Source organism: Phyllobates terribilis, unplaced genomic scaffold (assembly GCF_046119375.1).
Source record: "Phyllobates terribilis strain yellow unplaced genomic scaffold, ASM4611937v1 Scaffold_7__3_contigs__length_470593459, whole genome shotgun sequence".
In the NCBI taxonomy this organism is placed as follows: domain Eukaryota; kingdom Metazoa; phylum Chordata; class Amphibia; order Anura; family Dendrobatidae; genus Phyllobates; species Phyllobates terribilis.
The window spans coordinates 236,623,084-236,645,349 of NW_027362767.1; the positions used below are offsets into that span (position 1 = coordinate 236,623,084).

The 22,266-nt window shown below is 42.9% G+C and overlaps 1 protein-coding gene across 4 annotated transcripts in view; it reads left to right on the plus strand.

Annotated features, from left to right (window-relative positions):
- HCFC1 (host cell factor C1) overlaps positions 1-20,477 on the plus strand; it is a 29,650-nt gene extending 9,173 nt beyond the window's left edge. Inside the window, exons 5-26 of one of the 4 annotated variants that reach the window (XM_073639846.1) lie at positions 121-205; positions 321-427; positions 540-719; positions 3,808-4,164; positions 4,253-4,413; positions 4,499-4,696; positions 4,923-5,144; positions 5,258-5,362; positions 5,463-5,682; positions 6,386-6,528; positions 6,617-6,755; positions 7,371-7,588; positions 7,900-9,727; positions 10,513-10,739; positions 10,843-11,281; positions 11,442-11,846; positions 11,965-12,074; positions 12,155-12,289; positions 16,307-16,492; positions 17,837-18,134; positions 18,263-18,326; positions 19,699-20,477. In XM_073639846.1, coding sequence (XP_073495947.1) covers positions 121-205; positions 321-427; positions 540-719; positions 3,808-4,164; positions 4,253-4,413; positions 4,499-4,696; positions 4,923-5,144; positions 5,258-5,362; positions 5,463-5,682; positions 6,386-6,528; positions 6,617-6,755; positions 7,371-7,588; positions 7,900-9,727; positions 10,513-10,739; positions 10,843-11,281; positions 11,442-11,846; positions 11,965-12,074; positions 12,155-12,289; positions 16,307-16,492; positions 17,837-18,134; positions 18,263-18,326; positions 19,699-19,738 — 5,867 coding nt within the window. In that variant the 3' untranslated portion in view covers positions 19,739-20,477. Of the gene's footprint in view, positions 1-120; positions 206-320; positions 428-539; positions 720-3,807; positions 4,165-4,252; positions 4,414-4,498; positions 4,697-4,922; positions 5,145-5,257; positions 5,363-5,462; positions 5,683-6,385; positions 6,529-6,616; positions 6,756-7,370; positions 7,589-7,899; positions 9,728-10,512; positions 10,740-10,842; positions 11,282-11,428; positions 11,847-11,964; positions 12,075-12,154; positions 12,290-16,306; positions 16,493-17,836; positions 18,135-18,262; positions 18,327-19,698 lie in introns of all 4 variants that reach the window. The other 3 variants (XM_073639848.1, XM_073639844.1, XM_073639845.1) reach the window with 3 other exon arrangements.
- The last annotated feature ends 1,789 nt before the right edge of the window (positions 20,478-22,266 follow it).

The following is a 22,266-nucleotide window of genomic DNA, read 5'->3' on the forward strand; positions in this document are numbered from 1 at the left end:
AAATTATTTTTAGGAACACCAGATTATTATAATGGATATATCATCCACTTATAAATGATGTCATTGGTCGATTAAGGGTTAACATCCTATAATTTAGTTGAAATATGTGTTCATTTTTAGATACGCTGACATGGAATAAACCCAATCTAAATGGCGTCGCTCCTCTTCCTCGAAGTCTTCATTCTGCCACAACTATAAGTAACAAGTAAGCTCAAATGGTCTCTTCTTTTCTATTGTTAATGCCACATTGTTCTACAAGTATCTTGTTTAAAAATATAAATACATTTAAAAAAAAAAACACTTTTCTTACGAAATTCCAGGATGTATGTCTTCGGTGGCTGGGTGCCTTTAGTAATGGATGATGTCAAAGTAGCTACTCATGAGAAGGAATGGAAATGCACAAACACCCTCGCCTGTCTCAACCTTGGTACGTAATGTCAATGTGTTTTTAAATGGCAACAACTTGATTTTTCATCCCCCCCCAACAAATTTTATAGATAGATCTATATGTTTTGTTTTTAATTTTTTTTTTCTTATAGACTCTATGGCCTGGGAGCACATTGTGATGGATACACTGGAGGATAACATTCCCCGTGCTCGTGCTGGCCATTGTGCTGTAGCAATTAACACACGTTTGTATATCTGGAGCGGTCGGGACGGCTACCGCAAGGCCTGGAATAACCAAGTGTGTTGTAAAGACCTTTGGTACCTTGAAACAGGTAAATATATAGCAGAAAGTTGTTTTCCATTTATAACGTATAAGTATTAGTTCTATATTTGTTTTATCTGTCTGCATTAAAATAAAAGCACCTGTAGGATAGCCACAACATTTTCACGGGGAACCTGTCAGGATAGTTTTACTACTGAAACTAGTGGTACAGAAGGCCTCTATGGGTCTCTTCTTAAAATATATATATAATTTTAAGAAGAGACCCATAATAGAAAAATAGAATGCCATATATAATATATGGGAACAACGCTGGGTTAAAGGGGTTGGCAACTACTTTACAACTTCCTTTCATGTGAACTAACTGGCACATATAATCACTTTACTCAATACCTTGCTTTATCAGATTCTGCTGTAACCTGAATGCCTCTTCCGGTCATATGATCTCTGGCTGACAATCTCCTGACTTCCTATGATGGTCACGTTCGGGGTCTGGAATCTGATGGGGAGAGGAGGGGGCATGGCTTGTCATGTGGGTGGGCGGGGCTCTATTCAGCAGAGCTCATTGCTTATGGGTGGTGTTCAATTCAGCAGGGCTCACACTGTTCCTGTGTATTGTGCTGTAGACCCAGCCCCCTCCCTTTTTGTATATGTATGTATATATATACAGAACACAAAGTATGTATGAATACATTCATATCTCTCCTTCTTTGAGGAGGAGGAGTAGGGGATCATTTTTTTTACTACCAGGGCATTACTTCTGTTCCCTGTAACAGTATCCATACAAGAGATGATGATGCTGCTGCTGCTGCTGTGTGTGACACTGAAGGAGGAATGAGAGTGGATTAGGCAGAGTTACAGGTCTGTGCTCACTGCTGGTTTGCAGCCCAGCACAAGGGATGATGGGAAATGTAGTCAGAAGAGAGCAGTGGAAAATCTGAAGAGGAAGTGGTGGCTGTTGCTGCAGATCTGATGCAGACAAGGTATATGGGAATCTTTAGGGGCATTGCCCTTAAACATGTATGGCACAACCATTAACTTAGTCAAGGTAGTAGACAATATCTGTAACTCTGTGAGACTGACATAAATAGCTGACTACTGTACTCTGCTTTCTCCGGCAGTATTGTAGTCGGTGAATGTAATGCAGTATACGCTTCTCCACTCCATACAAGCCAGGTTTAAGAGCCTCATTCTCAGGATCTCTGGGGTTCTAGTGAAGTTGTCCCCTATCTTAGATATTTTAACCCCTTTACAGCCTGGGACGTATTAGTACGCACCAGGCTGTCACCCCCTGTTCAGCGCGGACTCCGGCGCTGAGCCCGCACTGAACCGGGCACATGTCAGCTGATTATTACAGCTGACATGTGCCCGCAACAGCCTCTGGTGGAATTGCGATCCACCCGCGGCTGTTAACATGTTAAATGCCGCTGTCAATCTCTGACAGCGGCATTTAACATCGCCCCGCCTGAAGCGTGTCTCTTACCCCGCCCATCGGTGACCCTGTCAAATGATCGCGGGTCACCGATGCGTGGGTATGTCAACCCTGGGTCTGCAGCAGACCCCAGTGGTTGTCATGTGCTGCTTGCTATGAGCGCCACCTAGTGGTCGGCGCTCATAGCACAGGAGCATTTCTGCTACATAGAGGTGATCTGCTCATCACCTCTATGTAGCAGAGGCGATCAGACAAGTGCTGCTTCTAGTCTCCTATGGAGACTATAGAAGCATGCAAAAAGTGGAAAAAAAAAGTTTTTAAAAATATAAAAGTTCAAATCACCCCCTTTCGCCCCATTCAAAATAAAATTATAAAAAAAACACCCCACATACACATATTTGGTATCGCTGTGTTTAGAATCGCCCGATCTATCAATATAAAAAAAAGAATTAATCCGATCGGTAAACGGCGTAACGAGAAAAAAATTCTAAACGGTAGAATTACGTTTTTTGGTCGCCGCAACATTGCAATAAAATGCAATAACGGGCAATCAAAACATCGGATCTACCACAAAAGGGTATCAATAAGAACTTCAACTCGGCGTGCAAAAAATAAGCCCTCACCCGGCCCCAGATCCCAAAAAATGGAGACGCTACTTGTCTTGGAAAATGGTGCTTTTTTTTTTCATCACTTAAGAAAAGAATCTATACATGTTTAGTATCTATGAACTCGTAATGACCTGGAGAATAATAATGGCAGGTCAGTTTTGGCATTCTGTGAACGTGGTAAAAAAAAAAATAAGAAAAAACATCTGTGGTATTGCACTTTTTTTGCAATTTCACCGCACTTGGAATTTTTTTCCCCGTACACGATATGGTAAAACCAGTAATGTCATTCAAAAGTACAACTCGTCCCGCAAAAAATAAGCCCTCACACAGCCATATTGACCAAAAAATAAAAACGCTATGGCTCTGGGAACAATGGGAGCAAAAAACGAAAATGCAAAAATACTGAAAATCCCAGGGTTGCCAAAGGGTTAAAGGTTATTTCCATCTTCATAAATGAGTATTGTTTGATGGCGCTTGTAGGTACAAGCAATTTTGCGATTCACTTAACCCGTTTTTGAGATATTACCACTTTTTTATTTTCTTTTGTCTACAATTTGTTTCCTCGGAGACCGACCACTTCTGCGAGACAGATAGCAGAACATGCAGTCTTTTTCTATTGAGCTTATAAGCACTGTTTTGAAGCTGGCCAAGATGGCTGGAGCGCACGGTTACCTCCTAATATCGGCCAGCTTCAGAGCATCTCTTACAGCTCAGAGAAAAATATACTTTTAATGGCTGCCAGGGACCCTGCCGCTCTATTCATTAGTCAGACAGCGGGTGGCTTCCCACTGACAGTGACTGACAAGCCTCTGCCTATACACGCATTTAGGCAGAGACTGGTCTGTCGGGAAAAGTCGCCAGGGACCCACCAGTACGACTTGTCAATAGTGCGGCCGGTCCCAGCGGCTATTTAAAGTATATTCTTCTCTGAAACGCTGCAGCGTTTAGAGTCAAACTTACATGGCTGTGATCGTACAGCTAGTCCCTGATATATGCTGCCCGTACTGTGGGCTGCATTTATCACCTGTCAGGTTCCATTTTAAGCTTTTATTTCTCATTGTCCTCAGAGCTGAAACATAACTACTTTTTGTCTTTCACAGAAAAACCTCCAGCGCCTGCTCGCGTTCAGTTAGTTAGAGCAAATACTAACTCTCTGGAAGTCAGCTGGGGTAGCGTATCGACAGCAGACAGCTATCTGCTGCAACTTCAGAAGTACGACATCCCGGCTGCCGCTGCAGCAATGTCGCCGGCCAATCAACTTCCGTCTGTGCCAGTGAATCCGCCCAAGAGTCCAGCTCCTGCTGCCGCTGCACCGGTGGCGGTCCAGCCTGTAGCTCACACCGGCATTACCCTGGTACCTCAGCCTGCCTCTGTGCCTCCTACCACAGCCACAATACAGGTCTTGCCCACAATTCCTGGGAGCCCAATTGCTGTTTCTGCTGCCCAGCGTCCTCAAGGTAAATTATTTCTTTACACTGATATTAATTGAAGCATTAGTGCCACTGACAAAACTTTAACTTGTGTGACATATATTCTGTCTTTCAGCAGTCCCAGCTGTTTTGAAGGTTGGGGCACCCCAGCAAACAGTGAGTACGCCACTCGTTACTGTTCGGCCAGCTACGCAAATTGGGAAAACGCCGGTAACGGTCACATCTCTTCCTCCTGGTGTGCGAATGGTGGTCCCTGCCCAAAGTGCACAAGGGGCTGTAAGTGTTTTAGTCTATTCTTGCAGTTTTGGGCTTTTAATAATTGATAATTTTGCTTTGACGTGTTTTATTCTTTCCTTTCCAGACTATCGGTGGAAGCCAACCCATGAGTGGCATGGCTGCTCTCGCTGCAGCAGCTGCTGCTACACAGAAGATCCCTCCTTCCTCTGCGCCAACAATGCTGAGCATGCCTGCCGGGACCACCATGGTCAAATCTGTCGCCATGTCTTCTGCTGCCAGTACACTCCCAGCATCGGTGAAAATGGCATCCTCTCCAATCATGGTAAGTAGTTATGGAAGTAGACTGGACGTTTGGTGATGGATTTAAGATGGCCTAGTGGTCTACTACTCTCGGTTACAATTTATATTGGGGGTAATGGTTGTCAATTCACTTTTCTCGTTAATAGTATTGGGGGGTGGCACACCCCATGGTATAGGCCCTGCTGCTTGTATCCATAACTCTATTATATGTAGGTGATGGATTTAATGGCTGAAACCTTCTCCCACAGGTCAGTAATCCAGCCACACGCATGTTGAAAACTGCAGCAGCTCAAGTCGGCACAGTCTCCTCTGCAGCCAATGCCCAGAATCGTCCGATCATTACAGTGCATAAGTCGGGGACCGTCACAGTTGCACAGCAAGCACAGGTCGTAACCACAGTAGTCGGAGGCGTCACAAAGACCATCACTCTTGTAAAGAGTCCAATTTCTGTGCCTGGTGGCAGCACCTTGGTAAGTGTTGTTATAGTTTTATAACCACTGAGCCACCGTGCTATAATATATCATAGAGGGTGATGAGGAGGGACTGACATATATTTTAAATTGTAATTTTATTTTTGTCTTAGATTTCAAATCTTGGTAAAATGATGTCTGTAGTCCAAACCAAACCAGTGCAGACCTCCGCTTTAACAGGACAGGCTTCTTCTGGGCCTTTAACCCAGATTATTCAGGTATTGTGTTTCCTAGCAAAGTTGGGAGATCACATTTCCTTTGCCAAAGTGTTTTTTTATTTTTAAATCGTTATTACCCCCCTTTTTTTTTTCCATTTAGACAAAGGGACCTCTCCCGGCAGGAACGATTCTGAAGTTGGTGACGTCAGCAGATGGCAAGCCCACAACTATTATCACGACCACACAGGCCGGAGGCACGGGCACCAAACCCACCATCCTAGGCATTAGCAGTGTCTCGCCCAACACAACAAAGCCCGGAACCACAACCATCATTAAGACTATTCCTATGTCAGCTATTATCACACAAGCAGGAGCAACAGGTATATCATGTCTGTTCCTGTCTAGGTTCTTCCGTTTTTCAATAGAGCATAGATGATGAAAAGCTTCACTCACCGTTTATGTAAAAATAAGAGTCCTTTATTTCATATTAGGATGGAAAGCAGGGAGTGCGGGGAGGAGGTGGACGACAGCTGTTTCACGCTCTAACTAGCGCTTCTGCGGGTCCATGTGATGTTATTTCGTTTTTACCTGTAACCTTTTGTGCTAATTTTAGTTAGGAATTTTTTTTATTTAATTAATTTTGTTTTTATCCTTAAGTCCTGTGGCTGTGCCATAAATGAGTAATGGGTGCGTCATGATCAATAAGGGAGGTCTGTGGGTCTGGTTCCCAAGATCCCAGTATCTATTGGACTGATTGAGACTGGCTAGCTTTGCACTCCGCCGCTGTCTCATTCAGCTCCATAGAAGCTGAATGGGAAGGCACGACACATGCTCGACCGCACTTCCTTTCAATTGGGGTTTGGGACTAATATTCAAGTGATCATGGGGGGGCAGCAATAAGAGACATTTATCACCTTTCCTAGGGGTAGGTGGGAAATCTCCTTTGTTGCAAAAGCTCTCAAGATGCACGCTCACAATTATTTTCATATGTTGGCAGACAATTGGGGTTAAACGATTAAGATCATTATTAGCGCCTGAACCTTATTCATTTTCAATGGAACAGAACTATATTTTTCACAATAGGGGTTACAAACACCGCGGGAATAAAGTCGCCAATTACCATCTTCACAACTAAAATGGTGACATCAGGCACAGGAACTCCAGCCAAAATAATAACCGCTGTTCCCAAGCTCACTGCAGGTCACGGTCCGCAGGGATTAACCCAGGTCTGTATGCACAACAGAAGTTTTAAGGTTGTAATTTTCTTTTTCCCTAAAATATATTGAATTTTCTAAATGTCATTTATATTAACAGGTGGTCTTAAAAGGGGCACCTGGCCAGCCTGGAACGATCCTCCGAACTGTCCCTATGGGTGGCGTCAGACTAGTCACCCCTGTGACTGTATCGGCTGTCAAACCTACCGTAACAACCCTAGTTGTTAAGGGTACCACAGGTGAGTTTTAAAAACTTGGTGTTTAGAGGTGGAGTGTGTGGCTTCTCCTAAATTCTAATGTTTCTGTTTATGCTGTGATTTTTTTTTTTTTTGTTTTGTTTTTTAATGTATCGTGCCCTAGTCGTGAATGTCATGACTCCATTTTTTGTGCATCAAATTTCTTAAAGGGAATCTGTCACCAGGTTTTTGCTACCCCATCTAAGAGCAGCTTGGTATTGGGGTCAAAGACCCTGATTCCAGACTTTTCTGGTCTGCATGCATTTTTGTTGTAGCAGTGCTCAGAATGCTGAGCTCTGTATAACCCCGCCTACACCACTGATTGGCAGCTTCCTGTGTACACTGGCAGCTTTCTGCCTATGCACAATCAGTGGTGGAGGCGGGGTTACACAGCAGAAGGACTACCTTGCATGAGACACCTAGTCCTAGTTGTCATCTGCTAATAAAACACTGATTTTGTTGAAACAGCAGCACACAGCCCAGTAAGTGACACATCACTGGAATCAGCCTCTACCCCTACATTATGTTGCTCTTTGATTATATAGTAAGAACCTGCTGACAGATTCCCTTTTAAAGCTTTGTTGTCTCATTTATTTATTTTTATTTTTTTTTACCCAGGGATGACCACTCTAGGCACCGTTACAGGAACAGTTTCTTCAAGCCTGGCGGGAGGTGGGGTGCATAACACTGCTTCCCTTGCAACGCCGATAAATACGTTAGGAACAATCGCAACACTTTCTAGTCAAGTGATCAATCCTGCAGCCATTACAATGTCTGCGGCACAAACCTCGCTCACTGCAGCCTCTGGGCTGAGCACACCAACAATCACTATGCAGGTATGTAGGTGTAGCACAATTCTTCATCGTTTATTTGTTTTGAGGCTCGTGTTTTAATTTTTAAACCTACAGTCTGCATAATGCTGATTTGGTTGCAGAAAATGTCCACACCAAAAGTGAAGGTTTTGCTGCTGACTTTTTCCCTTTCTTGGTCCTTTGCTTGTCACTGTACAACCCGGCCTGAGCGGAGACTGCTGCTGCTTTCCGCTGCAAATTTTCCTTCCCGTCTGTCCATTAGGTTTCACGAACACTTGCCTATCAAACTAATTTTTAGTTTTTAAATTATTATTTTTTTTTTTTTGTTTCCCCAGCCAATTTCACATCCAACCCAAGTAACTTTAATCACCACTCCTAGTGGTGTCGAAGCGCAACCTGTGCATGACCTTCCCGTCTCCATTTTGGCGTCGCCAACCACTGATCAACCCACAGCAACGGTAACAATCGCCGATTCAGGTCAAGATCAGCCGCCGGGCACAGTCACCCTTGTGTGTTCCAATCCTCCCTGCGAAACCCATGAAACGGGAACTACAAATACGGCAACCACCACACTCGTCAACCTCAGCAGCATTGTGCAACAACCTGGCGGCACCCTGCAGTTCGTTTGTGAAGGCCAAGAACCGGGAACATTTGTAGCCACGGCGCTGGCTCAGGCAAATGGAAGCGTTGTGAGGGTCTGCTCTAATCCCCCATGTGAAACCCATGAAACCGGAACGACTCAAACCGCAACCACCGCAATGGCTAACATCGCTCAGACCGGAACAGTAACGAGAGTCTGTTCCAACCCTCCCTGCGAAACTCACGAAACGGGAACCACGCAAACGCCAACCACCGCTATGGCAAATATCGGCAGTGGGCAACCAGGATCCGTGGTACGAATATGTTCAAATCCACCATGTGAGACCCACGATACTGGAACCACCCAGACATCAACTACGGCGATGTCAAACATCGGCAACGGGCAGAGAGAAGCAGCGGGCAATGTGTGCTCTAATCCGCCATGTGAGACTCACGATACTGGCACAACTCCAACTCCCACCACCGCAAGGTCAAATATTGGCACCGAACAGTTGACGAGACCACCAAATAATCAGCCTTGTCAGACTTTACAGACTGTGTCCACCCGTACTGTCATGACGGTGCAGGCTAACATTACCAGCGGGCAATCGGAAAAGGTACTACAGGTTTGCTCCAACCCACCGTGTGAAACACATGAGACCAATACGACCAACACAGCCACAACGGCGGCATCTAATCTGGCAGCAGGGCAGCCTGGTAATGTAGTCAGGGTATGTACAAATCCACCATCGGAAACTCATGAAACTGGCACCACTCACACACCAACCACAGCAAGATCCAATATAGGCACCGGACTTTCGGAGAATACAGTTCACACGCCGCCGTGTGAGACTCATCAAACCATTTCTACTAAAACCACCATGTCCGTGCAGTCGGCGTTCAGCTCTGGGTCATCTAACCTTATCGAAGTAGAAAATGGTAGTAAGGGGTCTGCTAAAGACAGTGACAAGCAGAATGCTACGGAAGCCCTGGTAATCTGCTCCAATCCTCCCTGTGAGACCCTCATAACCGGCACTACTCAGACTGCAACCACGGCCAAATCCAACATCAACTCTGGGTCCTCTGAAAATACCCAGCGGGCTGCCGGCGAGTCTTGCGAGACCCACCAAGCAAGTTCCACCAGTACAACCATGAGTTTGTCTGCAGAGGCATCAACGGATGGTAATGAGACTGTAAAACCAGTATGTTCTAACCCACCTTGTGAGACTCACGAGACGGGTACCACAAATACCGCCACCACGTCCCACTCCGGGATTGGCACCGAGCAAACGACTGATGACGGGTCGTGTGAAACTCGCCAGACTACGTCTACAGGAACCGTCATGATGGCGTCGGAGTCGCAGCCCAACACTTTAGAACAACGGGTATGCTCCAATCCCCCGTGCGAGACCCACGAAACGAACACCACCAACACTGCAACCACGTCGACGTCCAGCATGGGCAACGATCCACCCCCTGCAGCTCCTACACAACCAGTCTGCTCAAACCCACCTTGTGAAACACACGAGACGGGCACAACCCATACTGCCACCACAGTCACCTCCACCATGGGAGTCAGTCAAGGTAAATGCTCAGAATATTTTATTTTATTCCAAATGGCTGCCGCTCAGAGCGATTTTTGCTCTGTTTCTGAAACTGTTGACAAACTCTTTATAAGAAGCATGACAATGCCAACTAGTCACAGCGACCACTAGCTGGGGTCCACCTTATCACCTGGCCACAAGTTTAGTAACTTTTCATGTAAGAAAACTGCTCAGAAGGTTCCCTAATGCCCCCGACTTCTTAGCAAAAGTTGGATCAGAACTTCTGAGTTGTGGAATCCCACAACTCTCCTACAGCTGCAAGCGTGGCCATGGAGGGTCCCAGAAGTTCAGGTCTAATTATTGCTAGAAAGTTGGGGCATTACAGACCCTTCTGAGCAGATTTGTAACTAGATATTTAGAAAAATAAAATCACCCTTTTGGGGCTTCCCACTGTTTTAATCAAATAACAGGGCAATCCCAGACACTCTCAGGACACAAGTCAAATTGTTTTGTTTCCAAAACCTTTCTACCCACAATAGCAAGTTCTCTTGTATCTTGGTAAATGTAGAAAAGCACCAATCATTTTCATTCAATACATATTGCATGGAAAACGGCATTTTTAAACTTTAAACGTTTAGATTTGTGGAGACTGCAGTCTCTTAAAATCTATGACTAGTTGAGGGTCGCATCAGAAATAATTTACTTTTTAATGCAACTGTCGTTTCTACAAAGGTTAGTAAAAGGATATGAGTTTCAATTGTGTTTTTTTTTTTGTTTGTTTTTTTTGTTTTTTTTTTTTATATATATATTTGTTTGGCTTTTTAGACCAGCAACCAGCTGCTAATGGGCAAGGGGAGCAGGAGACTGCGCCCACAGAGGAATCTACGGCGAGCAGCACATCCAGCGCCATAGCTGCAACAGCTGCCACATCTGCGGTGACAATTGTGGCGGTGGCAGCCTCGTCTTCGCCAATACATTCAACTGTCCCAATTGTCTCCAGGGCAGTGACTACCGTAACGCAGTCTACACCACTACCTGGGCCTTCAGTACCGGTATGTTTGTGGCAGCATATACTTTTACGTTCTATGGGAGTCTTTACTTTTTCAACCTTTTTTTTGGTTTTGCATTACTCTCTTACTCTCTCCCTCTTTCCAGAATGTCACATCTATGACAGATCCACCCACTGAAGACAACGTACAGAGTTCAGAAGCGGTCCCTTGCACGGAGCAAACCGAAGCTCCTCTTTCTGCCGACCTCCTACAGCCTCCTGAAGATGTTCCGGTAGAACCCGAAGCGCAAGCTATGGAAACTGCTCTGCCGGAGCATAGCGAAGCGGAGCTGCAGGCGGCGATGGAAGCAGAGCAAGCACAGGAGGCGGCTGCTGCTAGTGAGCAGCAGGGGGTAGAACAACTGTCCCTTCCTCAGGAACTTATGGCAGAGGGACAGACCACCACGCTCATGGTCACAGGGTTAACGCCGGAAGAGCTGGCAGTCACTGCGGCAGCTGAAGCCGCTGCACAGGCGGCTGCTACAGAGGAAGCTCAGGCCTTGGCGATCCAGGCAGTGCTGCAGGCTGCCCAGCAAGCAGTGATGGGTAAGTCCTAAAGTGTGTCTTATCAAATAGCTTGTGTTGCTAAATAGTATTGAAACGTTATCAAGTCATGGGAAAAAAAATAGCGCGTAAGTAACGATATTTTTTTCTACCAATTTTCTGCAACTCGTTTTCTTTTGTTTCGTCCCTATGGGTTTCCAAGCAGCAGCCGGCGAGCCAATGGACACTTCTGACGTGGCTCACGCTGAGCTGCGTCACCTGACGTCTGAAGGGCCCACCACCACGATACCTATCGTTCTGACGCAGCAAGAACTGGCCGCTTTGGTTCACCAGCAACAGCAATTACAAGAAGCTCAACATCAGCAACAATTACAGCAGCAGCTACAACAACAGCAGCAATTACAGCAGCAGCAACTACAGCAGCAGCAGTTACAGCATCAACAACAGCTACACCAACTACAGCTCCAGCAATTGCACCACGTTCCCACAGAAGCCTTGGCACCGGCCGACAGCCTCAACGATCCTGCTAGCGAGAGCAATGGGCTTAATGAACTTACCAGTGCCGTGACGGGCGCCGTGTCACTTCTGCCAGTGACGGCCACAGAAAGTAAGCCGTGGTAGTATAGGTCATCTAGCCGTACACATGATTGTGTGTATTTGTTGGTAAATTATTCATGTTTTACAAATTCTGACCATCCCCCCTTTTTTCTTTGTTTTTCCTTAAGGATTGCCACCAGCGAACACATTCACAGCACCACAACCCGTGGTCATTGCAAGTCCTGCAAAGTTACAGGCGGCAGCAGCACTTACTGAAGTGGCCAACGGCATCGAATCGGTAAGTTAAACGAAAATTGATATATGTAGGAAGGATAAGTCCGATCAGACATCTTATTTTACATGTTCATGTATTTACAGAAGCAAGACTCTCCCCTGCAGCATCCAAAAGCGCCATTAAAAAAAGAGAATCAGTGGTTTGACGTCGGCGTTATCAAAGCCACCAATATGATGGTCACACATTATTATTTGCCCGCTGACGATTCAGCCAATGATGTGAGTAAATACATTTATTCAATGGTGACCAATGTAATGGCACAGGATTATGGTGTGTGGTTTATAAAGATTTCAGTGTTGTCATCTGAATCCGGCTCCTGTGTCAGCTGCGTTTCAATTAAGGGGGTTTGTCCTATGTTCCTAATCGAGAGCCATGGGGGCACTGCACCCCTGAATGATAGTTCGGACAAGCGGCGTTGTTGCAGCTGTTGGCACAAACTCTGCGCTCTCCCGTGCTGCTCCTCTCCCGGACAGCATCGGAAGTCAGGTCTGACCAGCTTCAGAGGAGTCTTTATCAAAAACTCCATAGCAAAGCGCTTGTAAACCCCCGCGCCCCTTTGCCAGTGAGGCCGTCCTCCTCTGACTACAGCTGCAGAGGTGGCTGGTAACCTAAATAACAAGCAGCAAACTAAAGAATTAAAAATCCCTCCTTTCTTGAACAGAGAGGATTTTTAATTGCAAAGTTAGATTTATTTATTTTTTTTCCAAGCACTTTGCAATTTTAACTACGTCTAATGAGCCAACCCTTTTTATAATGTATTAGTTATAAATATCCGATCTGTGGTGGGGATCCAACACCACCTCCCCCCAACGCCAATCGGCTATTACCTGCTCTGGCAGTGGTCAAATGTAAACCGTGAGCGGAGCTGAGCACCATCACTCCCATCACTTGTTTAATTGGTATGGTACATTATATTATCCCTTTGTTATTCATCTGGGAAATGCATAATTCCTCCCAGTTGTCAGTTTATTGAAACGTTGCCAGGAGACATTTCTAAACGTTCATGCAATCCACTTTTATAACTAAAGATGTCAGCGGCACTCTAATCTGCGAGGTCCGGCAGCACAGGTGTAGGACCCTCGGAAAGTTGCTTTGGAGTAAGCGTTCTTGCCATGCTGTAACAGTCTTGGCAACCAAAATAGCAGTGGCGACATGGCACAAGAAAACCAAGCCCGCTGCCTCAAGCACAGACTTGGCCCAGGAACTTCTCATCTGGTTGTGTGATCCTTGAGGGAAGGTACATTCGAAAGAGAGAGATGGACGCGACAAGAACCAGTGGAAAAGGCTACAGATATTCCTTGTTTGCGGAAATGTCCATCTGTGTGGGTCTATTACTTGATAGGCGCCTTGCTGCGGTTCGAGAAGCATCTGTGTGTCTGACTCCTCCTTTTTGAAAGGCACCATCTCTGCCGGAGAGAGCGAGAGAGACCCCCTTTAACTTGCGTTCAGGGACTGGATCACTGCCCTTAAAGGGTTGTCGTTAATGTCTCTGGCTTAAGCGCCTGGTTGGAGTCTAGGAACGGTTACAGGTTGCCTTGCTGCTCTGATTCTTGTGGTTATTGATGGTGAGTGCAAGCTAGAAGACCTTTAGAGAGATGGTGACCGAGACGATAAAATTGTTCGTGGTCGTTTGGACCACTGCCACGATCTGCTATATACAGGTGCTTCTCACTAAATTAGAAAATCATCAAAAATTTAAATTATTTAAGTTCTTCAATACAAAAAGTGAAACTCCTATATTATATAGAGTCATTACAAACAGAGTGATCTATTTCAAGTGTTTATTTCTGTTAATGTTGATGATTATGGCTTACAGCCAATGACAACACAAAAGTCATTATCTCAGTAAATTTAGAATAATTAACAAACATCTGCTAAGGCTTCTGATGTGTTTAAAAAAGGTCCCTTAGTCTATTTCATTAGGCTCCACAATCATGGGGAAGACTGCTGACTTGACAGATGTCCAGAAGGCAGTCCTTGACACACGCCACAAAAGGTCATTGCTAAAGAAGCTGGCTCTTCAGAGTGCTGTTTCCAAGCATATTAATGGAAAGTTGAGTGGAAGGATAAAGTGTGGTAGAAAAAGGTGCACAGGCAACCGGGATAACCGCAGCCTTGAAAGGATTAAGAAAAGGCCGTTCAAAAATTTGGGTTAGATTCACAAGGAGTGGACTGCTGCTGGAGTCATTACTTCAAGAGCCGCCACACACAGACGTATCCAGGACATGGGCTACAAGTGTCGCATTCCTTGTGTCAAGCCACTCATGACCAATAGACAACGCCAGAAGCGTCTTACCTGGGCCAAGGAGAAAAAGACCTGGACTGTTCTCAGTGCTCCAAGGTGTTGTTTTCAGATGAAAGTAAATTTTGCACTTAATTTGGAAATAAAGGTTGAAGAGGCACACAATCCAAGCTGCTGGAGGTCTAGTGTGAAGTCTCCACAATCAGTGATGGTTTGGGGAGCCACGTCATCTGCTGGTGTAGGTCCACTGTGTTTTATCAAGACCAAAGTCAGCGCAGCAGTCTACCAGGACATTTTACAGCACTTCATGCTTCCCTCTGCTGACAAGCTTTATGGAGATGGAAATGTCATTCTCCAGCAGGACTTGGCCCCTGTCCACACTGCCAAAAGTACCAATACCTGGTTTACACACAACAGTATCACTGTGCTTGATTGGCAGCAAACTCGCCTGACCTTAACCCCATAGAGAATCTATTATAGAGAATCTATGGGGTATTGTCAAGAGGAAGATGAGACCCCAGACCCAACAATGCAGACGATCTGAAGGCTGCTATCAAAGCCACCTGGGCTTCCATAACACCTCAGCAGGGCCACAGGCTGATCGCCTCCATGCCACGCCACATTGATGCAGTAATTGATGCAAAAGGAGCCCGACCAAGTATTGAGGGCATTTACTGAACATACATTTCAGTAGGACATTTCAGATTTTTAAATAATTTTTCAAGCTGTTATAAAGTATTCTAATTTACTGAGATAATGACTTTTGTGTTTTCATTGGCTGTAAGCCATAATCATCAACATTAACAGAAATAAACACGTGAAATAGATCACTCTTGTCTGTAATGACTATATAATGAGTTTCACTTTTTGTATTGAAGAACTGAAATAAATTAACTTTTTGATGATATTCTAATTTAATGAGAAGCACCTGTAAGTGCAGAGTAGCTTGTGGTTCTGACTCACTCTGTCCACTACCCAGAGAATCAGGTCAAAGTCTACTGCGGTAGATGCTCCATAACAGTGATTTAAGGTCTGGGAAACCTAATCCGTTTGGACATTGACTATGAGAGTGTAACGGCCCATAAAGGGAGCGACACTCTCGTTGCCGGCCGCAGAGGACTCCCATCGGTAGGCCCAACCAGAATTCTCACTGCATAGTATGCCAGCAAAATGTTGACCAGGTGAGAGCTGTCCTTTCAGAGAGAAGAGCGGATTCCAGGAAGGGGTTAGTGGACGCTGCTGTGTACAGTCGGTCATTCCCCAAAGGGGCGAACAGCCTACCTAGTCCTGGAATGGCGTGGTGGTCGAGGAGGATCCCATTCACCCAGGAGTAGAGGAAGGCTGCAGGACCTGGGGTGTAGGGAGATGTCCGCGTTGTCGCTGGAGAGCATGGTAAAACTGCAAGCGTGTAGTGTGAAGATGGCAGTGCCCGAGTAGAAAGGATGGGGTGAATGAAACCCTGCTAGACTGCAAAGTAAGTAATTCTAGGCCCAGCACCAGCAGAAGAATCTGAGGCTTGGGGGAGGCACATGGGTGCTGGCTAGGCTAGAGATCCAGCCCAAGCAGGGAAACGCAGGCTGGTACCGAAAAAGGAATAGGAGTGGTGCAAAATAGGGAAGCCTAAGAAGGTACCCTGTGGGGTTAAAACAAGGGAGCCTAGGACAAAAAAATGTTGGAGCATATGACTGCATGGCGACAAAAAAACATGGAATACAGGGCAGGGGTTATACGCTTCCTGTCCTCAAGAGGCTGAATCCTTCAACACACAATCTTCTGATCTCGAGTCAGACGTGATTCCAGTGCACAACGGGATCTTGTTCATGAGAGCGGTACAATTGCAATCTTTTTCATCCTTGCCATTATTTTTCCATTACCTGTTATGTGATATGATTCTTTTAATGTATTCTGCATACTTCATTTGCAAACTGGCCACATTTTGGCCCTTTTAAATGTAAAAAAATATATATATTTTTTTTCCCCTTGAATATTTTAGGATGACTCCAGTGCTCTCCCAGACTACAGTCAGCTAAAGAAACAAGAGCTGCAGCCTGGCACTGCCTATAAATTCCGGGTTGCTGGCATAAATGCCTGTGGCCGTGGCCCATTCAGTGAGATCTCGGCCTTTAAGACCTGTTTGCCTGGTTTCCCCGGTGCTCCATGTGCCATAAAGATCAGCAAGGTAAATATTTAGTAGGATTAATTAATGGGGTGGGGGAGATGTTATTTGGGCACCTATTCTTAAAAATTAGAATGCGCCAAATTTTACCGTTTATCAAATTAGTGTGTGTTGTGGATCACTGACTATATATTTTTCACCCCAGTCTAGATGAGGGGGCATTCTGGAATCATAATCCTGATTCATTAGGAGACAAACATCTTACTGAATCTGGCACATCTGAAAAGTGGTGTGCGCCTCGCCACTACTCTTACTCCAGTTGGGGTGCAGATTAAGATTTGTCTCACCCTGACGAAAATTACCAAGGGACTGCCAAAAGTCGCAAAATTTTAGCACAGCCTCACGTTGTGCTAAAATTTAGCAACTTTTTCAAAGCTTTTCAATCCATAATTCATGCATAAAAAGTTTGAGTCATGGCCATAAAAAAAAAAAAATTATGGAAGCTAAGGTAGCAGTGTTATAGGTGCTTGTCTTTCCCCTCTAATTATATATTTGTTTTTTGAGAGATCCATTGTGCCAGACAAAAGAAATCTAATATAAAGCCATATGCATATGAAGCTAGGATTGGAGTGCCCTGCGAGCGTGTCGATGAATTTAGAAGAAGCCATGTGATTGACGCAGACGCACCCCGTCATAGCATAGACTCCAGCAACTCGGTTGGATTTCTCATGACTTGGCGCATCGGATCTGCAGAGAAAAAAAAAAAATGCTGACAAGGTCCCTTTTTAAATGCAACTAATTCATAGCCGGGCACAGTTGTATATTCAGACTGGTTGACCCACTAAATGTTTTAAGTTTTTAGATAAGCGACAAATACCAATGGTAACAAAAAATAAAACCAAAACATGGATATCCCTAGAACGCATACCTGGGGCCTCGCAGGCCCGCGCTGTTAATTGTTTTCTATTTTCTGCAAGATTACTTTAGTTAGAATTTTGAAACTCTAGGTATTCCTCAGGTATATAGTTGTTTGTCATTTTTGTTTGAATTATTCCATGTTATTTGCACATGGGCCTAAAAGGCCCCAGGTATGTGAAAGTGTAGATTTTTATGGTCATGCGTTCTAGGGTTATAGTAACTTGAAAAACCTTTGCTAAGTACATTACATGGAGAAGAGAAGGCTGTGTAGTAACTTTGTGCATCATGTATGAAGCATCATGCAGCCTGCACCTTTCTCGGATCAGCTTGCAGTATTCTTGCTGTATAATCAAGGTTTTATTTTTAAATGCGGTATTTATTTAACTTTAATTTTTGTCCATAATTTAATGTGCATTTTGCATGTTTCTCCTCTACAGTTTAATATGACGCTTACTTTTTTTGTTTGTTTTTTCCTTCTGTCACTTGCAGAGCCCTGATGGTGCTCACCTCACGTGGGAACCGCCTTCGGTCACTTCTGGAAAGATCATCGAGTACTCTGTCTATCTTGCGATTCAAAGCAGTCAGAGCAGTGGAGAACAGAAAACGTCACCAGCTCAGTTAGCATTTATGCGGGTATACTGTGGCCCTAATCCTTCCTGCCTGGTGCAGTCCTCAAGCCTTTCCAATGCTCATATAGACTATACCACAAAACCTGCCATCATCTTCCGTATTGCTGCACGCAACGAGAAGGGCTACGGGCCGGCCACACAAGTTAGGTGGTTGCAAGGTATGCTGGGCATTGCCAAGATTTTATTAAAAAAAAATATATAAAATGGTTCAGGATTTCTCCGTTTTATATATTTAGGTTGGTCCTGCAGAATTTTCTGAAATTTGCGTTTAAATTTTTACTTACAGAATCCAGCAAGGATGGTTCAGCTGGAAAACCCGGAAATAAGCGTCCTGTGTCTTCTCCAGACATGTATGTAGAACACAAAATCATTTCTAGCTTTTACACTTTGGATTTTAAATGGGTGGATTGGATAACATGCAAAGTTTCCATTAGGGTACTACATTGGCTAAATTAAAATACAGTGTTGAAGTCATCAGGTGTGGGAGAATATATGGTACTAGATTGTATCAATCCTGTGCTGACGTTGCATACCAGCTAGAGATAAAGGGGTTATCCCTTTCAGGAAAGACAAAAAAAAAGTGCTATATTCTGAAAAAAAAAGATTCCACTGGTAAGCTTAGCATCAACAAGGCCTGGACGTCCACAGAAGACACCCAGTATTTGATGATAGCAGAATCCTTTCCATGGTGAAGAAAAACCCCTTCACATCATCCACCCAAGTGAAGAACACTCCAGGAAGTCAGTGTTTCAATATCGAAGTCTACCATAAAGAGAAGACTGCATGAGAGCAAATACAGAGGGTTCAACACAAGGTGCAAACCAGTAATCAGCCTTAAAAATAGGCCAGATTAGACTTTGCCAAAAAAAAACATCTAAAGAAGCTGCCCAGGTCTGGAAAAGCAAAGCTAAGATCAACCTGCACCAGAATGATGGGAAGAAGAAAGTCTGGAGAAGTCTTGGAACGGCTCATGATCCAAATCACAGCACGCCTTCTGTAACACATGGTGGATGCGGTGTGATGACGCGGGCATGCATGGCTTCCTATGGCACCGGGTCACTAGTGTTTGATGATGTGACTGAAGACAGAAGCAGCCGGATGAATTCTGACGTGTACAGGGCGATACTCTGCTCAGATTCAACCAAATGCTGCAAGGTTGAAATCACAAGGATTTGGTCACTCATTCTCTAACTGTATATTATATAAAAATCTCCTGTGTTAAATTGTGGGGCTATATACTCAAAGAATAGAGTAGGTGGTTGCCATTGTCTTTATTGTTGTGTGTATATATACAGTACAGACCAAAAGTTTGGACACACCAAAAGCTCATCAAGAGAATGCCAAGAATGTGCAAAGCAGTCATCAAAGCAAAAGGTGGCTACTTTGAAGAACCCAGAATATAAGACATATTTTCAGTTGTTTCACACTTTTTTGTTAAGTAAATAATTCCACATGTGTTAATTCATAGTTTTGATTCCTTCAGTGTGAATGTACAATTTTCATAGTCAAGAAAATACAAAAAAAAAATCTTTAAATGAGGTGTGTCCAAACTTTTGGTCTGTACTGTGTATGTATGTATGTATGTGTGTGTGTATATATATATGTATGCATATATAATGTATATGTATGTGTATAATGTATATGTATGTGTATAATGTATATGTATGTATAATAGATATATTATTAATATAATATTTTTTCGCTACTTTTTACTTTAAACAGGAAATCGACTCCAAAGAAAGCAAAGCCTGATTACCCATGATCGAGGATGAAGCGCCTCCCCAGCCTACAAATAACGCTTAATCATCTGAACTCCATGCAGTTTCTCAGTCAACACCCTTTTAACTGTTTTGCCTTCCTCCACCTTTGCTAAGGATCCGGTAGGAAGGATGGATGCTTCACGCTCTCACCTCTTCGTCATTTTTTTTGTTAATAAGAACATTGGGGAAAGCACACTTTTACTTTTTCCCCTCAACCCCACTTATTTTTTTTCGTTTCCCCTTTGCAAATATTGGACATTTTTTTTGTGCTTCTGACTTTGTATGGGGAGAAATTGCAGGAACCAGGGGAAATTCTTTAAGGAAAGAAAAAAAAAAACAAACCTGTGCAAACCTTCAGATTTTGCCAGCTGCGCACAAGCAGACAGGCCTAGTAATGCAAGCTTCTTATTGAATTATTTAGGTCTTTTTTTTGCTTCTTTGGCTTTTTCATTTTCTTTAATTAAATGTCCAGATGGGATTTGCAGGAAATTCTCATCTTTTTGTCAACCGAAGCACTTGGACTTTACACCTCAATGTAGCTGATTTGATTAAAAATAAAAAGGTTTTAAAGACATGCGCTAAGGGGTGCCATGTATAAACTGCGCCTGATCGGCCCATACGAATGCTATTTTTAAGTATCTCACTTGGACAGCAAAGCTGCCGGAAGCTAAAAAAACAAACATGCATTACCAGATGTCTGGACATTATTCCTGGAACTTTATTGCCTGAGCACCTACCCTCTTTGCTTGGTTAAATGGTGCAGCCATGTACATACTGTTCAAGACTTGCCAGTGAGTAACACAACAAAGTTTCACATTCAAGCACGTTGTCCGCTTGGTTTGATCTGAGCTCTGCTGGCTGGATTCATTATATTATATTATTTTTTTTGTGCACATTTTGAGATGGAATTGAGGAAGTTACTAAAAGTTGAACCGCACGTTGTCGTAATTTCACATTTTTTTTTATATATATATATATATATATATATATATATATATATATATATATATATATATATATATATATATATATATATATATATATATATATATATATATATATATATATATATATATATATATAATATATAATATATATATATATATATATATATATATATATATATATATATATATATATATATATATATATATATTGCAACCAGGTTTATTTAGAATTATTTTTTCCTTTCCAACTTGTATTGCTTTCTTTTTTTTTTTTTCCTTTTATTTTGTGCAGTCTGATTTTATTTCCCTTTTTCTTGTCCCATCGCTTTGACCTAAACTTCAAGTGGGATTAACCACATACCAACAATTCCTGTCGCACAATAAAACCATAAGTCGATAATTTTCATTTGCTTTGAAATGACTCTCTTACTTACAAATCCAAATTATCATTTTTATTATTTTTTTTTATTAATCCCTTTTGGAGTATGGTGAGGCCTCTGTTTTGCATGACAGACATGGCAATTACTTTTTGTTACTTTTTGTCAAATCGTTTAATCCGTCTACTAGGTTTTTGGTTTTTTTAAGCAATATTCTGATTATTACTCTTACTTTCCACATAGAGTACGGTAATATTCGTGATTCAGGAGTTGTGTATGTTCTGGCCCTTCTTCCAAAGCAATATAATATATGTAAGTGGCTTTTTTTTTTTTCTTTTTTATATATAATATATACGTTTTTTGGTTCCCAATTATCTTTCTTTTATTTATATATTTTTTTTAATATATATAATTTCACCTTTTTAAGACGCATCTGTTTCTTCCTGGTTTATAAATTTACCTTATACCAGTCACACTGGCCACTGAATCCTGTCTACAATTAATCACCCAAATTGCTTTTAATATCCCTGCCAGCAGTAACCAGCACACCGAAACCGAGCTGGTGGCGCCGGAAGGCCAAGCAATCCCCCCCGCATTGGCATATTTTTTTTTTTTCATATACATAATTATAAATATACATATATAAATATATACAGACAGTTTGTAGCTGTTTCAAAGCAGAATTCAACTGTTTAATTTTTCTTTCTTTTTTTTGTTTTGTAAAAACACAAATTTATAAGAAAAAAAAAAAGGAAAAAGCAAAAAAAAAAAACTGAAAAAAAAAAAAAAAAATCTGAAGTAGCTTAAAAGCATGAGGATTTTTGTACAAAAGCAAAACCCGTAAAAAAAAAAAAAATCTTTGTTTAAATGGCTTAGGATTTACATTATCTTCATAATGTTTAATTTTAATGCAACCCATCCTCGTGCTGAGTTGTCTGTGTATATATATACATATAATTTTTTTTTTTTTTGCTCTGTATTTTAATCTCTCTAGCCAATCCCAAATGTTTATTTTTTTTTTCTTTCTGGTCCTTACTCACGGCACAACATTTGGCTTCTTGAACAGAGGTGCACAAGGGGAGACTGTCTGCTCGTCCAGCCCCCTTATTTGTAAGAAAATCATAATTTTGATTTTTTTTTTTTTTTTTTTCCTCCCTCTCCCCTTTTTGGCTAATGTGACTTTTATTACTTATTGAGTATCTCAAG